The sequence below is a fragment of the Prionailurus bengalensis genome, chromosome E1 (genome assembly GCF_016509475.1).
Source record: "Prionailurus bengalensis isolate Pbe53 chromosome E1, Fcat_Pben_1.1_paternal_pri, whole genome shotgun sequence".
NCBI classification, from domain to species: Eukaryota; Metazoa; Chordata; class Mammalia; order Carnivora; family Felidae; genus Prionailurus; species Prionailurus bengalensis.
In genome coordinates, this window is record NC_057347.1 from 26,421,556 (window position 1) to 26,436,533 (window position 14,978).

General features: G+C 34.6%; 1 protein-coding gene across 2 annotated transcripts in view; it reads right to left on the minus strand.

Annotated features, from left to right (window-relative positions):
• Positions 1 to 281: 281 nt before the first annotated feature.
• Positions 282 to 14,978, minus strand: part of MED13 (mediator complex subunit 13) — a 109,573-nt gene continuing 94,876 nt past the window's right edge. Inside the window, exons 24-30 of one of the 2 annotated variants that reach the window (XM_043583871.1) lie at positions 13,130 to 13,272; positions 12,513 to 12,671; positions 12,217 to 12,402; positions 10,146 to 10,294; positions 7,621 to 7,794; positions 4,665 to 4,765; positions 282 to 4,313 (exon numbers count right to left, since the gene is read on the minus strand). In XM_043583871.1, coding sequence (XP_043439806.1) covers positions 4,181 to 4,313; positions 4,665 to 4,765; positions 7,621 to 7,794; positions 10,146 to 10,294; positions 12,217 to 12,402; positions 12,513 to 12,671; positions 13,130 to 13,272 — 1,045 coding nt within the window. In that variant the 3' untranslated portion in view covers positions 282 to 4,180. Of the gene's footprint in view, positions 4,314 to 4,662; positions 4,766 to 6,099; positions 6,175 to 7,620; positions 7,795 to 10,145; positions 10,295 to 12,216; positions 12,403 to 12,512; positions 12,672 to 13,129; positions 13,273 to 14,978 lie in introns of those variants that run through there. The other variant, XR_006297835.1, reaches the window with a different exon arrangement.

Below are 14,978 nucleotides of genomic sequence, written 5' to 3' on the forward strand. Positions count from 1 at the left end.
TCAAAAAAGTAGGCCTGAGCTAAGCTTTAAATATCTGAAGGTAGCTTTGGACTAGAAAAAGGATACCAAACTGATGAGCCTAAAAGGAGTATGTATGTACACATATAACTTTCCTGTATATTAATCACTAATGTGGTTAGAAAAATTTTAATAAAATACTTCAGATGGAGATATTAAAAGTACAATTTTTAGGTTACCCTTTTCGACTTACAACAAAAAATACCACTAATTTTTACTTAAGTTTAAGATGGAAATATTTTTAACAAAATGAGACACCACAATGAAGGCTTCATGAATAATTTATTCCATTTGAAGTTTTGTTTTTTGTTTTTGTTTTTTTTAAAAAGTATAAACCTTTTCATTTCCTCAATCACAATTTGTACAACTCAGTGTTATGGCATTCGGCAGCAATAGTGTTTGTTCCTTATTCTTTTTTTGTCACATTAAAAAAAAAAAGCAATTGGACCATATTAAATGTCACTGCTAAACAACAACTTTAAAACGCCCCTTCATAAAGTGACCAAGCTATTTGAGAGAGTTGATGCTGACATGTCCAGTAATGACGTTACAATTTGTAGTTTAAACTCAGTAACTTTAAGGTCCACAAATCCAGTTTACTTTGAAAACTAAAACTATTTTAAAACTTCATGAATACATCAACCTGAGGAGTATCTTAGGTCCCAAATCCAGTTTTTTAATTAATACTCCACAAAAGAGAAAACATATATATGAAAATTTAAACCACAGTTCTGGGCCCATTAAAACACCAAGAAAAACCTAAAGGTTAAGATTTCCAGCTGATTGGGAGTGGGGGAGGAGAGGGTGAGGGACCAAAAAAAATGTATGTCAAAAACATTTTTCTTTAATTTAGACAAACTAAAATCTTAAGAGGAAACCCAGACCAAAACATTACTCATGCAACATTAAATGTATTAATAGACTGGTATGCGATGCCATAGTGGATGAGTAGCAAATTATATGATGCAACAGCATTTAAAAACTTCCTTTTAATGTATTCAATTTGAACATTTTAAATAACGCAACATAGTATTTTGAATATTACAGTATTAACATAGTGCTTGATTAAAGATCTGCAAATCTTTGTAGTAACACATTAAGTTAAAAAATTACCTCAGAAGGTAAATATGAAGACGAAAGGAGAATAGTTTAATACAGTAATCTGTGCCATACTGACAATTGAGTACGAATACAGCTGAGGATAATTGACTAAGTAGTAAGAGCTTAATTTTAGTGGTTTAAGAAAAGTTTAGAAAGATTTAAAAATTACAGCTACTTTAAAATTTAAGGATTACATATAAGTACACTTGGTGGCCTTCTGGCCAAACAATAAGGTGTACAGAAATTTATTCATACAGTGTTAATTCACAGTCCTGATAACTGAATGGCTTGCATAAGAAAGTATGGCTAGATGTTTCTCACTGGCTGGAAGCAGACATTATATAACTAATCTTTTTAAATGCCAAAATACTGTACTTCCACCCTGCTTTGTAATGGATAACTGCACAAAAAACAGACATTAGCACTGTAACAAAGAAGTCAATGTGTTGGTGATCAACTGGTATAAAGTATATATTATTTTGTTTACCATTTAAACAAACAAACAAACAAACAAACAAAAAACTACCCATACTTGTCTGTGACAGTATGGTAGTAAGTCAGATCCATCATCCTGCATAAAAGGCTTAACTTTTTGAAATAAGTCTCTTGACCTTTTCTAATGGATATTTAATAATTTTCTATTTAAGTGTGAACTTAAATATGAAGGGAAGAAAAAAATCTTACCAGTAAATCTTATATATTTGGGAACTACTCCCTGTTCCCAGATAAAAAGGAATTGTATACTGGGTTCCTTTCTTTATGGCTCCATATAAAAGAAACTGTCAGGGAATAATTTTTTAAAAATCTATCCTCAAACTGAGGTGTGTTCACTACAAGCTAGTGATATTAAACAACTGAGAATATAGCTTTTATTTTTAAAAGTCACTACTGAGCTAAGTTTATAAAAAAAAAAAAAGAGGATACTTTTTATAGATATTCCAAATAAGCATCTTTTTTCCCCTCAAATTTCAGACAAGTTTTTTTAAGTATAGAACAAAACATGCCAACATAATCTGTAGTGTGCTAGCATAATTTAAAAATGAATGCAGAGATGTGATCTTTAAATTCTAATTTCAAAAATGCTGACCCTTGGAATTGCATTATAATTTTGAGGAAGTGATTGAAAACCTTTGTCACCAGTTGTGTGTTTTTTATAGAAAAAACAAGACTTGCTAATGTTTTAATATACACAATTTGAAGAAGTTATATTGTTTGTAAGAAAGTGATATTTAAGCTAAGCATATAGTATTTACAAAACAAGTTTCAGTAAAAACAAAACAAAACACACTGAATTACAGTTTTGTAAATACAACTGATTTTGTCCTTGTGGAGAATTACTGAATGTACAAATTCAGAATTTTTCTAGACTGCTTCCAAGAAAGATAGGTAGACTTGGTGACTGTGAATTCAAGTCAGCAACACAGGCAGGAAGCTAACTTGGACTCTCTTGTGAGCAGCACTGTAGAAACAACTTTTTAAAGGGGTAAAGCCTGCATAAAAGCATTTATCTTGGCATGTGCAAACAAGAAGGGGGAAAGCTGTATTGAAGGAAGGGGTGAATTAAAGTCCCTAAAATTCAAGTCCCTTCTTTAGGGAGGTGAGATCCTCCTTGGCATATGCCCTGCCTTAATCTGAGCTGTGTTATAGAAAAGTACAGACTCTGGTGTTTGGGACTGCCATCTCCAAACCAAGAAAATTAAATAAATAAAAAAGGCAAAAGGAAACAGGTTAAGTTTAGAAAATGGTTCTTTAACTAGTGGAATAGAGTCTGAATACCAGAATTCACTGAGAAATCTATTTACACCACAGTTTGATTGCACACACACATCCATACATATGCATACTCTCACATACATTCCCAATCTTTAATTTAAAAAACAAAAAAAAGTCAAACAATCAGAGTGACTGTTCTTAAAATAATTTGTAAAATGCCTAGAGCTGGGCTAAATTTCAACCTTATAGCAGATCCTGAAGATAATTTTCATAATTAATATTCCCATGCCTAGATGTGCCACTGTCAAAACTGAAAAAAACATTTAAGCATGTAACATTAAACACCAAAATTAGTTTAAGCATTCAGTAGCAAATGTTTTTCTTGTAAAACTAAGTTTCTTTCACTGGAAATGGCCTGAAATATTAGTCATAGCCCTAAACCATAGTACAAAATATAACTGAAGAATTCTCATTTTATTCTAAGTTAAACCACCCAACAATATCACTTGTATATTGCCATCATGTTATTCTGTAAAGGTGTGATATATAAAATGCTGTAAGACCCGGTACCTTTTCAATTTATAAACACAGTGAACTTCATTACTGTACATGTACTCTGCAACTACAGCTTAGCTGTAAATCCTCCACACACAATGGTATGGACATTATTCCCCCTCTATCCCCATTAAACTGTACATCGAGACAATACAAATTTACTGTCCCACCCACCCCCTTACAAAAAAATAATACTCTAAAAGCAACCCTACTGCAACTTTTTAATTAAGACGATTACATATATTTTAGACCAATTGCTTTAAAGCAAGAAGGCAGTATAAACCTTCTAGGAAAATTTTTATAAAAGAGGTTAAGAAATATAAGACAATTTATACATTTAAAAACTTACAATAAATAAGAGATGCAGGCATTTTTGAATACTAGATACTATAATCCAATACAAGAACATCTTGATGTTCTGAAGCCATATGTTGAAATTCATTGTTCCTCATGTTTCCTCTCCATGCTTTTAATATTCATTTAACATGACTGGGTACTATGGCTCATTACTTTTCACAAATACTGTGACTGGAAAAAAAAAAAGGTTAATTTTGCTACGAAAATGTTATAATACGTTTTGTATGATCAGTCATCATCCTAAAGAGTTCAGTATAGTCAATGAAAAATAGCAGGGTTATAGCCCCTCCCCCCAAGTCAAAACAATATTTGTTGAAGTAATAAGAATTAGACCCCATCACAGATGACTTTCACTGAGAAGATAATTATAACTTAATCTTGCAGTGAAATATCTTTTTTCCTTGTTCTCTTCTTGCACAGTTCCATCCAATGAAGATCACAGCATATTCATAATAAAGTTATATAACTGATTCAGCACCACAAAATGAATTGGGAGACAGGAGCGTCTGTCCTGGATTGCAGGGTCACAGGTTAGCCAGGAGAGTGCATTGTACTGTTCCAAAACAAACCTGAAAAGTAAATAAACTGTTTTAAGTCCTGTATATACTTATACTGTAGATTTTGGAAGCAGTTTCCAATTATGGCATCTAAGATTTAAAGCCACTTTAAAAAATGGTGGAAGGTATGGAAGAGAGAGTCCTTGGGGAAATTAAAGATAAACTGATTTTCAAAAAAAAGTATTCTCAGAAGATTACACATGCTAGAAAGAAAAGGACTCATTCTGAATGATGTAATTCATCTAGAGATCCAAGGGTACACAACTATAAATTATTGACAAATAGGAGGAAAATACATAAGGATCAACATTATACTCTTTCAAAGTTGCAATGGAGAACCTTTAATGGTAAAAAGAGCTATACCTGAGGACATCTGAAGTCTGATTTGAGTCAAGTGGGTGGGAGTGTTTACTGTGAAGCAGCTCGTCAGATTGCACTGAAGGCACGTGGAGGTGCAAAGAGGCCTAAAAAAACAGGTAATCAGTCAGCCAAATGAAAAAGTTCTGTTGGTTTTACCTTATTTTCCCAAGTTTTCCCAAGGTCTCGTCCTTGATGAAATACATTTTAGACCTATGTAATGAATGGGCACCACTATAAAGATGCTTGTTCTTCTTGTTTAAGTGCATAACTTATATTCAATCTTAATTTTCCTCAGTTCTATTGTTTTTGAGACCACATAATAATCCCTTCAAAAGTTATTTAATAGTTATTTTAAAAGTTACTTAAAGTTATCTATTTTCTGGGTGCCTGGGTGGCTCAGTTGGCTAAGTGGCCAACTCTTGATTTCAGCTCAGGTCATGGTGTCACAGTTCATGGGATCGAGCCCCAAGTCAGGCTCTGCACTGATGGTGCAGAGCCTGCTTGGGATTCTTCCTCTCCCTCTCTTGCTGCCCCTCCTCTGATCGCTTCTCTCTCTCCCTTTCTCTTTCTCTCAAAATAAACATTAAAAAAATAAAATAAAAAGTAAAAAAGAAAATAAAGTTATTATCTATTTTCTGCATGTAACATGCCTAGATGTGTCAAGTAAATGTTTAAGGAAGCACTAAACTGATAAACCTGTCTACAGGTTACACAGAACTTAGACTATGCACATACACCTAGGTCTAGCACTGAAAAAGTCAGCATATGCAAATATACTACATACAAAGCTACAAATTTTAAATAAAGCTACCTATGGTGGAATTGTAAGCTCTCTAATACAGTACATAGAATGCCTTCCTTTGCCCATGCAATTTCATAACGAAGGCTTAGTAACAACTGCCACACCCATTTTGGTATGACAATGAAGAGTGGAAGAAAGGAATGTGGTACTCTTCTTCACATTTCAGTTAAAGAAAGTGAATCATTTTGTTTATTGAGTCAATATATTAAGTGTGAAAAAACTATGAGAGATGGTGGTATTGACTGCAGAATACTAGCAGACTTCATTCTGTATAAAGTAAAAGGTACTATTTTATATTTAGGTGATCTCTACAACTGCAATAGATGTATAAACTCTTCTAATATATATTCAAGAATATAACCAAAGAAATGTCTTTAACTGCCCATAACTCTTCATTTGTAAGTTATAAACAAGTCTCACATGACAGATCACTACAGATTAAATGAATATAGTCAGTACCAAAATTACCATTTAATTTCTAAGATAAAAAGATTTTTTAAATCATCTAGGGAATAATCTATTATTTTTCTAAGCAAAGAGAAACACATCGGGTGGTTTTATTGCCTATGGTACAGGAAATAAAATGGAATGTATGAAAATAAAAGGTGAACAAAATTATGGTAAATTATGCCTTACCTGGTAATTCAGACCAGAAGTCCTAATCTTGTTACACTGTATCTGAGGGTGAATGCCCACTTTACACTATCCTCTCTGCAAATAAATATTGAGTAGAAAAGAATCTGGATAGTCCCTTGGACTTTTTGTAAAGTGGTGTTTCCTAAAAAAATGTTCTGTGAAACACTAAGGTCATGAATTATTAACTGGTGTTACACAATTGCTTTCTTGTGTATTAAAGTAAATTTGGGAAATAGTAGGTATACAATGTTATTTGCTGCTATTTTTCAGAGACTTTAATGTGCACATATGTATTATAACAACAAAAGGGGGCAGAAAGCATGTGTAACATTTCCCAAAGGACCAAAAAACCCTTTGTTTTATAGAAACACCAAGGACTACTATTTTGCAGAAACACACTTGGGAATATGTTCTTGTAATGAGATCTATATAGACCACTGTACATATATTGGAAAGAGAGGAAAATTCATATGATAAAACTTTATTACCTTGGCTGACCTTCCTAAATATATCACCTCATTAATAGTCAATTCAGATCAACAGCTGTTGTATTCTTTATGTGCTACAGAAGTTCATTGCTTAATCTCAAATGTCACTGACTCAATGGTATGTTGGCCAAGAGTATCAAGATTTAATAGCAACAGGCTTAAAAGATAGCAAGCCTATTGGTTCAAGTACCCACTAAAAGCATAGTATCCAACTTTTACCCTACAATTAAAAATCAATTGGCAAGAAGTTAGGTTAGTTAGTATGACTTCTGGAATAAAATTGTCAACTTCTGGTGGGCATATATAAAAATAAGTGAATCAGATCTGAATTTCCTATTTTGGAAAAGTAGTAAGCAGCAGCAACAAACTCTGCATAAGGCTTTCAAATCTCATTTTACCATTATATGATGTATCTCAACCTTGTTACAGCACTTACTAATGAACTTGTTTTGATAAAATAAGTCACTATGGGAGTCTTAGTACTTGAAAATGACTTAATAGTTTTAACACAGCAATTTACACAAAGCTAGAAAAAAATTTTTTAAGGAGGTAGTAAGTGGGTCTAAGTATCAAGTAGTCTTACAAAATTATGAATCCTTTAATCCCCCAAATACTGAGGCATAACAGAAGTACAGTATGATGTAATTCAAAGAATAACCATATAATCATGAAAGGATCCAGACTGTAATCCTAGTCTACTAACCAATTTATGACTTTAGACAAATGAGTTTTTCTGAACTTTAATATGCTCACCTAGAAAATGAAAAGTTATTAGATTAAAAGTAATAGAACTTTTCACCCAGCTCTAAACTTCCATATGTGCAGCTGAAAATAATAAGAGCAAGGGTCCCAGAAATATGACTTAAGATTAATTAAAAGTTCAAACTTAATATCAGTTTAAAACGTGGAGCTGTTTCATAATTTGTGCTCTTGTCATATATTGCAATGCATTTGACCTTAGACACTTCTGTGTTTCTTAAGACTTAAGCCGTCGATTAGTATTATTTAGGAACTGGCATTAAAATGGAAATACCTTAAGAAAAAGGGGACACTGATATTGTGCTTGAGGACATGCTGACCAGAACCAGTCAGGTAAGGGACCCGCTTTGGCAGTTGACACAAAGTAACCAAGGGCCAATGGTTGCTGAAGAATATTAGTTACTTCATCATGAGATTCTGTTGAAAGTAGCCGATCAGTACCCTGACCCTTTAAGAGAGAAAAATTAAAAGTGTGTTAGTTCATTTGATATATACATGGGCACTAGATATACACAATGGCAATCAGTCTCATTATCTTACAATGTCAATTTAGAAAATACTGAAAGATACTGAAAAAAATCAATTGCTATGTACTTAGTAAGAAGATCATAATTAGTAACAGTACTAAAAGAATGAGCTTTATTTCAAGAGTTTTAAAAGGAAATTAATATGCCAACTGCTTATGCTTGTATCCTTTAGATTAGTCCATGTATTTCTAGATATTTACATTAAGGAAATAGATAAAAAGAAGAAAAAGTGATATGCAGACAAAGGTTCACTGCAACATTACCTGTAACAGACCAAAAAAAAGGGGGGGGGGGAATGCATGGGTGGCTCAATCAGTTAAGTATCTGACTCGTGATTTCAGCTCAGGTTATGATCTCATGGTTCACAGGATCGAGCCCCATGTTGGGCTCTGTGCTAACAGTGCAGAGCCTGCTTGAGATTCTCTCTCCCTCTCTCTCTGTCCTTCCCCTGCTCTCTTGCATGCACACACTTGTTCTCTCTCAAAATAAACTTAAAATTTTTTCATTAAAAAAAAGAAAAAAAAACTTAAATGTCCAACATTTTGGGAATGACATAACAAATTATGGGAAAACAAGGTTAAAAAACTTATGATACTTATTTATACATATTGGAAGCTGTAACAAATACATGTGAAAGGGAATTTGCTACAAGTACATATGGTTTTCTTAAAAGTGATGAGATTACTGGTGCTTTTCCACACACACACACACACACACACACACACACACATTAATACTCTCACTGTTTTTTTAGTATTTTTTTTTTATTTTTAATTAATCTCTGCACCCTCCTTGGGGCTGAAACTTACAACCCCAAGATCAAAAGTTGCATGCTCTAGCAACTGAGCCAGTCAGGTGCCCCAATGATCTTACTTCTTTTTCCAGTTAAAAACAAAAGGAAAGGATACAAGGTAAGATGGGGCAAAGATCCTTCCTTATTTTAAAGTCAGGCTCTAAAGAATAAACAAATAGGCAGGTTCTAAACATATGCATACTATTATAATCAAATAAAAACTATATTTAATTTCACTCAAATAAAGATGTTACTCAAATGAAGCCCAATCAGTTTTGAGTTCAAATAGAAGAACAAGACAGCTGCTTCTCAACACTAAACACTAAAAATTAGGATGGAGGGAAGAAGATAGTGTTTTTCCTATTCTTATGAGAAAATTAATATTTCTATTATGTTCCTCCTCACAGCCCTGATACAAATGGCAGATTAGAGCATATACTATAATCCTCAAATAATCTGGTCTAGCCATACCTGATTAGAAGCTATGGTGAGTAGACGAAGGACTAAAGCCAAGAAAACATGAAGTCAGGGACAGCAGAGCCTTAGAGACTCTTTATAATATATAATTCAACATTATCAACAATAGCCAAACTATGGCAAGAGCCCAAATATCCATTGACTGATGAATGAATAAAGAAGATATGGTACATATACACAATATGGTACATATACACAATGGAATATTAGTCATCAAAAAGAATGAAATCTTGCCATTTCCAACGATGTGGATGGAGCTAGACTGTATCATGGTAAGCAAAATAAGTCAGTCAGAGAAAGAGAAATACCATAGGATTTCACTCATATGTGGAATTTAAGAAACAAAACAGATGACGGGGCGCCTGGGTGGCTCAGTGGGTTAAACATCCAACTTCAGCTCAGGTCATGATCTCACAGTTCATGGGTTCAAGCCCTGTATCAGGCTCTGTGCTGACAGCTCAGAGCCTGGAGCCTGCTTCGGATTCTGTATTTCCCTCTCTTCAGCCCCTTCCCTGCTTGCACTCTGTCTCTCTCTCTCTCTCTCTCTCAAAAATAAACATTAAAAAAAAAAAAAAAAAAGATGAAAATATGGGAGAGGGGAAAGAGAGAAAGGGAAACAAACCATAATAGACACTTTTTTTTTTAATAGACTCTTAACAATAGAGAACAAACTGACGGCTGATGGAGGGAGGTGGATGGGGGGATGGGCTGGATGGGTGATGGGTACACTTGATATGAGGAGCACTATGTGTTGTATGTAAGTGATGAACCACTGAATTCTACTCCTGAAACAAATACTGCACTGTATGTTAACTAGAATTTAAATAAGAATTTGAAGAAAAAATATGCGATTCAGGTATTAACATCTGTAAGACAAAAGTGCATGCAGGTACTATAATTCTCACTTCTTGTTAATTTCCAAGGAAAAAATAGTGTTCTATTTATCAATCCGTTACTAAGTTAATGAATGACATTTAGATTAAGCTTTTATAACAGGGTTACCTTGCCAGCATCACCTCCATGGGGGTAATGAGATCCTGGAGAATGTACGGGAGACCCCGTTGGAGATGCAGGAAGAATATTAATGATATCAGGGTCAAGATCATCTCCTGTGTCTAACAAATCAAAGATACCCATTCCATCCGCTCCATCTATATAGGAGAAAGAAAAATAAACAAATATTCCACTTTTCACATCCTGTGGTCACTTGCAGAAGAGGGTTAAAATAAATTAACGAATTTTAATCAAAATGGGTTAATTAACATCTATTTAATGCCTACTATGTGATAGGTATTGTTCTAGAAGCCATATAAACAACTATATATTATACACAAGCATGTGGTAGTCTTAATAATGCCCTCCCCCAAAGATGTCCACATCCTAATCCCAGGAATGTGTGAATATGTTACCATAAAGAACTTTGCAGATGTGATCAAGCTAAGGATCTTGAGATGGGGAGATTATTCTGGATTATCCAGGTGGGTCCAATGTAATCACAAGGGTCCTAATAAGAGGGAGGCAGTAGGGTTAGAGTCAGTGAAGGACGTATGATGATGCTATGCTGCTGCTGCTGCTGAAGATGGAAGACAAGAGGTGCAGGTGGTCTCTAGATGTCGGCAAAGAAACAGATTCTCTCAGAGCCTCCAGACAGAATCAACCTTGCAGACACCCTGACTTTAGCCCACTTAAGACTGATTTCAGACTTTTGACCTCCAGAACTATAAGAAAATAAATGTGTGTTGTTTAAAGATACTAAGCATGTGTTAATTTGTTACAACAGCAACAGTAAAATAATACAAAACAGCATGCTTGGAATGAAAATATATTTAAAATGGGACTATGCACAATTAATACTCTAGTTCTTTATTAAATAAAATATTCAAGTTATTGTAAAACACATTAAAAGAAGAGAATATTAAATACTCCCTACTTGTGACTTTAGAGATGTACCGTGTTCTAAGGTAATTCAGGGCAACAATGGAATATCATTTATTTTCTCTTCTACTAAAATGTAATCTATTAAGTTCATCTACAAAAGCTATATCCCTACTATGGCAGTTTAAATAAATTACTATATTATTTTGGCAAATCAATTTATAAAGGAATATAAAATGTGCCACAAAGTCTATTGTCTATGTACAGGTAAACAGCACAGGCAAAAAACCTATACAAACATTTTATGATCAGTGTTGCCTTTTAAAATAAGTAAATATTTTTGAGACAATTCATAGCACTAGTTCCAGTATCAATAAAGTAGAAGAATGGTTGTATTAGTTTCTTATTGCTACTTTAACCAATTACCACAAACTTTTTTTAATGTTTTATTTATTTTTGAGAGAGTGCAAGTGGGGGAGGGGCAGGGGGGGGGGGGACAGAGGATTTGAAGTGGGCTCTGCGCTGATAGCTGCAAACCCAATTTGAACTCATGAACCTCATGATCATGACTGAGCTGAAGTCAGATGCCCAACTGACTGAGCTACCCAGGTGCCCCACCACACACTTAATGACTTAAAAAAACATATCTTAATTCTCTACAGTTCTGGGGGCCAGAAATTCAAAATCAGTTTTACTGGGCTGAAATCAAAGTACTGGTTATTAGGCCAAAATCAAGGTACCAGGAGGTCTATTCTCTTTCTGGAGGCTCTAGGGGAAAGCTTTTCTTGTCTTTTCCAGCATCTAGAACTATATTCCTTGCATTCCTTGGCTCATAGCCCCTTCTTTCATCTTCAAGGTCAGCAGCATAGCATCATTTCTGACTTTGCTTCCCTCTGTTTCCATCACATGGCCTTCTTCTTTTTGTGTGTAAGCAAATGTCCCTCTGCCTCCTTCTTGTAAAGATACATGTGATTGCTTTTAGGGCCCACCTGCATTACCCAGGATAACCTCTTCATCTCAAGATCTTTAACTTAATCACACATGTAAAGTCTTTTATGGTCATATAAAGTAACATTCACAGGTTTCATAAACATTTATAGGATGCAGATAGGTTTGGGGAGGAACTCTTCAGATGAATTAGCCACAATCATCAAGACTTACTTTATATTTGCAAACCTTTAAAGAACAATTCACCTACCATTGTTGGGATTAAAAGCTAAGTCCAAATTTTCAGTGGTGTAAGTAGCTGAAGCTACTTGCACAGAAGCAGAAGTAGGGAACACAAGTATATGAGTACATGATGTGTCCTGTGGGGTATTTAGCTGAGATGTCTGCATGTTTAGAGTAGTACTTCTTCCAAATACAGAACCAGTTGACACAGAATCTGAAAAGAGAATTTTTTTTCTTTCAATAATAGAAGAATCAATTTTATATGATACTTAGAAGTGCAAGTGCATGAAGAATTAAATCGGATATAAACTAAGGATAGCTAACCTGGCATAATAACAAAAGAGCCTTGGGGTTCCATTGCTACCAAGCAAGCACTGAGAATGCTGGGAGAGTCTGCAGCAGATATACCACACATTCTACACATGTCCTTGAGCCTTTTACTTAGAGACTGCAAGTTTCGACGACTCAGCAAACTGCTCCAATCTGTGGGTATCAACAGTAAAAATATAACATCCAAAGTAACAGCATTGTTAACACCCTGCAGAACCAAAGTTAAAACATAATGGTTTTTAAGTTACTGCATTCCTCAAATAGGAATCATCATCAAACCAAAAATCTTGCTGACATTACTCAACATCATACATTTTAATATAGGTCAACATCAATTGATCTGTTAAATAGGGGATGAGCTGCAATAATGGGCAAAAAGAGGAAAAAATGGAAGACAAAAAAAAAGGACAGTAGTAATAACACTGCCATTAAGTCAAAACAAAGTAAAATGTCCTTTCAAAATTGGAATTAGGCCATTTGTGAACTAGATATTTGTGATTCCTCTTTGAAAACAAAACAACTAGTTTTATAAGCTCTGCATTTTATTCAGTACATTTACATAGATGTAGTCTGAACAGTGTATGAATTAACAATCAAAAGCACAATTTTACCTTTCAATTCTCCATGACCAATCCTTCCTAAGCGGCCAATTACAACTCTCCATGGTAATGAGCTCATCTGTACAAGTCCTAAGCACCACTCCCAAAGTTTCTGTAAACCAAACCTTCTAGCAGATCCTTTTTTCCGACGAGCCCTATTGTACAGAATACAAGAGACAATTAAATATTTCTAAAATTCATATGACATTTTAAAAGAGCTCAAATTTGTGAAAAACTGGTCCCTTAATTTTAATGCTTGACACTCTACATAGTCCTAAGCAAGAATATACATAAAATCATAGGTTATGCTAGTTTGTGTTTTTATAATACACATTAAAATATTTTAATTCTTTTTTAAATGTTTATTTCCGAGACAGAGACAGAGCATGAGTGGGAGAGGGGCAGAGAGAGAGGGAGACACAGAATCTGAAGCAGGCTCCAGGCCCTGAGCTGTCAGCACAGAGCCTGATGCGGGGCTCGAACTCACAAACCGTGAGATCATGACCTGAGCCGAAGTTGGTCACTCAACCGACTGAGCCACCCAAACGCCCCAACACATTAAAATATTTAACTTTTAAAATGAAAAATAGTTCATGAACCATCAAAATTCACCAGAAACACTGCTCTACACCAGAGATTGTCAAACTTTTTCTCTAAAGGGCCAATATACTAAGCTTTGCAGGCCAGGCCATCAAGATTCTGTTGCAACAATAACTGCTGCTGCAGCATGAACGCAGTCCTTCAGAATACCTAACCACACAGGTGTGACCAGATTTGGCCCAAAGGCTGTGGTGTGCTAACCCTTGCTTCATACTTTAAGTTGAAGAATATCAAACAAAACACTATGTTTCTCAGACCAAACAACACTGTTGGGTTTTCTGCATATAAGTCCTTTATTAGGCAAGTACATAACATAAGCACTCTCTGGCTGAGCAATGATTGACTAAGTACTTAACACATAACAAGCATTATGCGCAATTTACATGTTATACCTCATTTCAGCCTAACAACCCTATGAGGCAGATAAAATTATTCTCCCAATTTTACAGAGAAGCTGAAGCTTAGCTGGCTAAAGTAGTTTTCTCAAGATCACATAGCCAGTAAGTGGCAGTGTCAGGATTTGAACCCAGATCTCTAAAACTCTAGAGTTGGACCTTTCTACTTCAGTGAAATGGCAATACTATCTTTGTACTGGAAAGGTGATATTATTCTTTCTCTACTCTTTCTCAACCTTCACAGATAAGCATACTATTTCCAAAGCTCGCTAACTTAGCATTTAAAAAAAATCAAACTTATGGGGCGCCTGGGTGGCTCAGTTGGTTAAGTGTTTGACTCTGGATTTTAGCTCAGGTCATGATCTCATGGTTCGTGGGTATGAGCCCTGCACTGGGCTCTGCATTGACAGAATGCAGCCTGCTTGGGAATCTTGCCCCTCCCCGATTTGTGCCCCCTCTCTCACTCCCTTTCTCAAAAATAAGTAAATAAACTTAAAATAAATAAATAAATAATAAAAACTGTGTCAAGGAAATAAGGTATGAAGTACTTCTCTAAGGTTTATTAAAAATAACCAATAAAACATTATAATAATATAAAATTAATGTTTCTATATTTCATTTCTTCAGCATCACTATAATCTAATAGTCATCAAATATTTCTATATATAACCAATTTCTGAACTTAAAGAAACTGAACCTTTATATAATAAAAAAAAATAATAAAGGATAGAACCAAACCTCAAAATTTTTTGAAAATTACTTCATGGACTTGCCTTTCAGGTTCTCTTAGTCCATGTTCACTAGCCTTGAAATATATTACTAGAAATGTCTATTAAGTTATAACTTAATATGAGGCTTACCTGTTG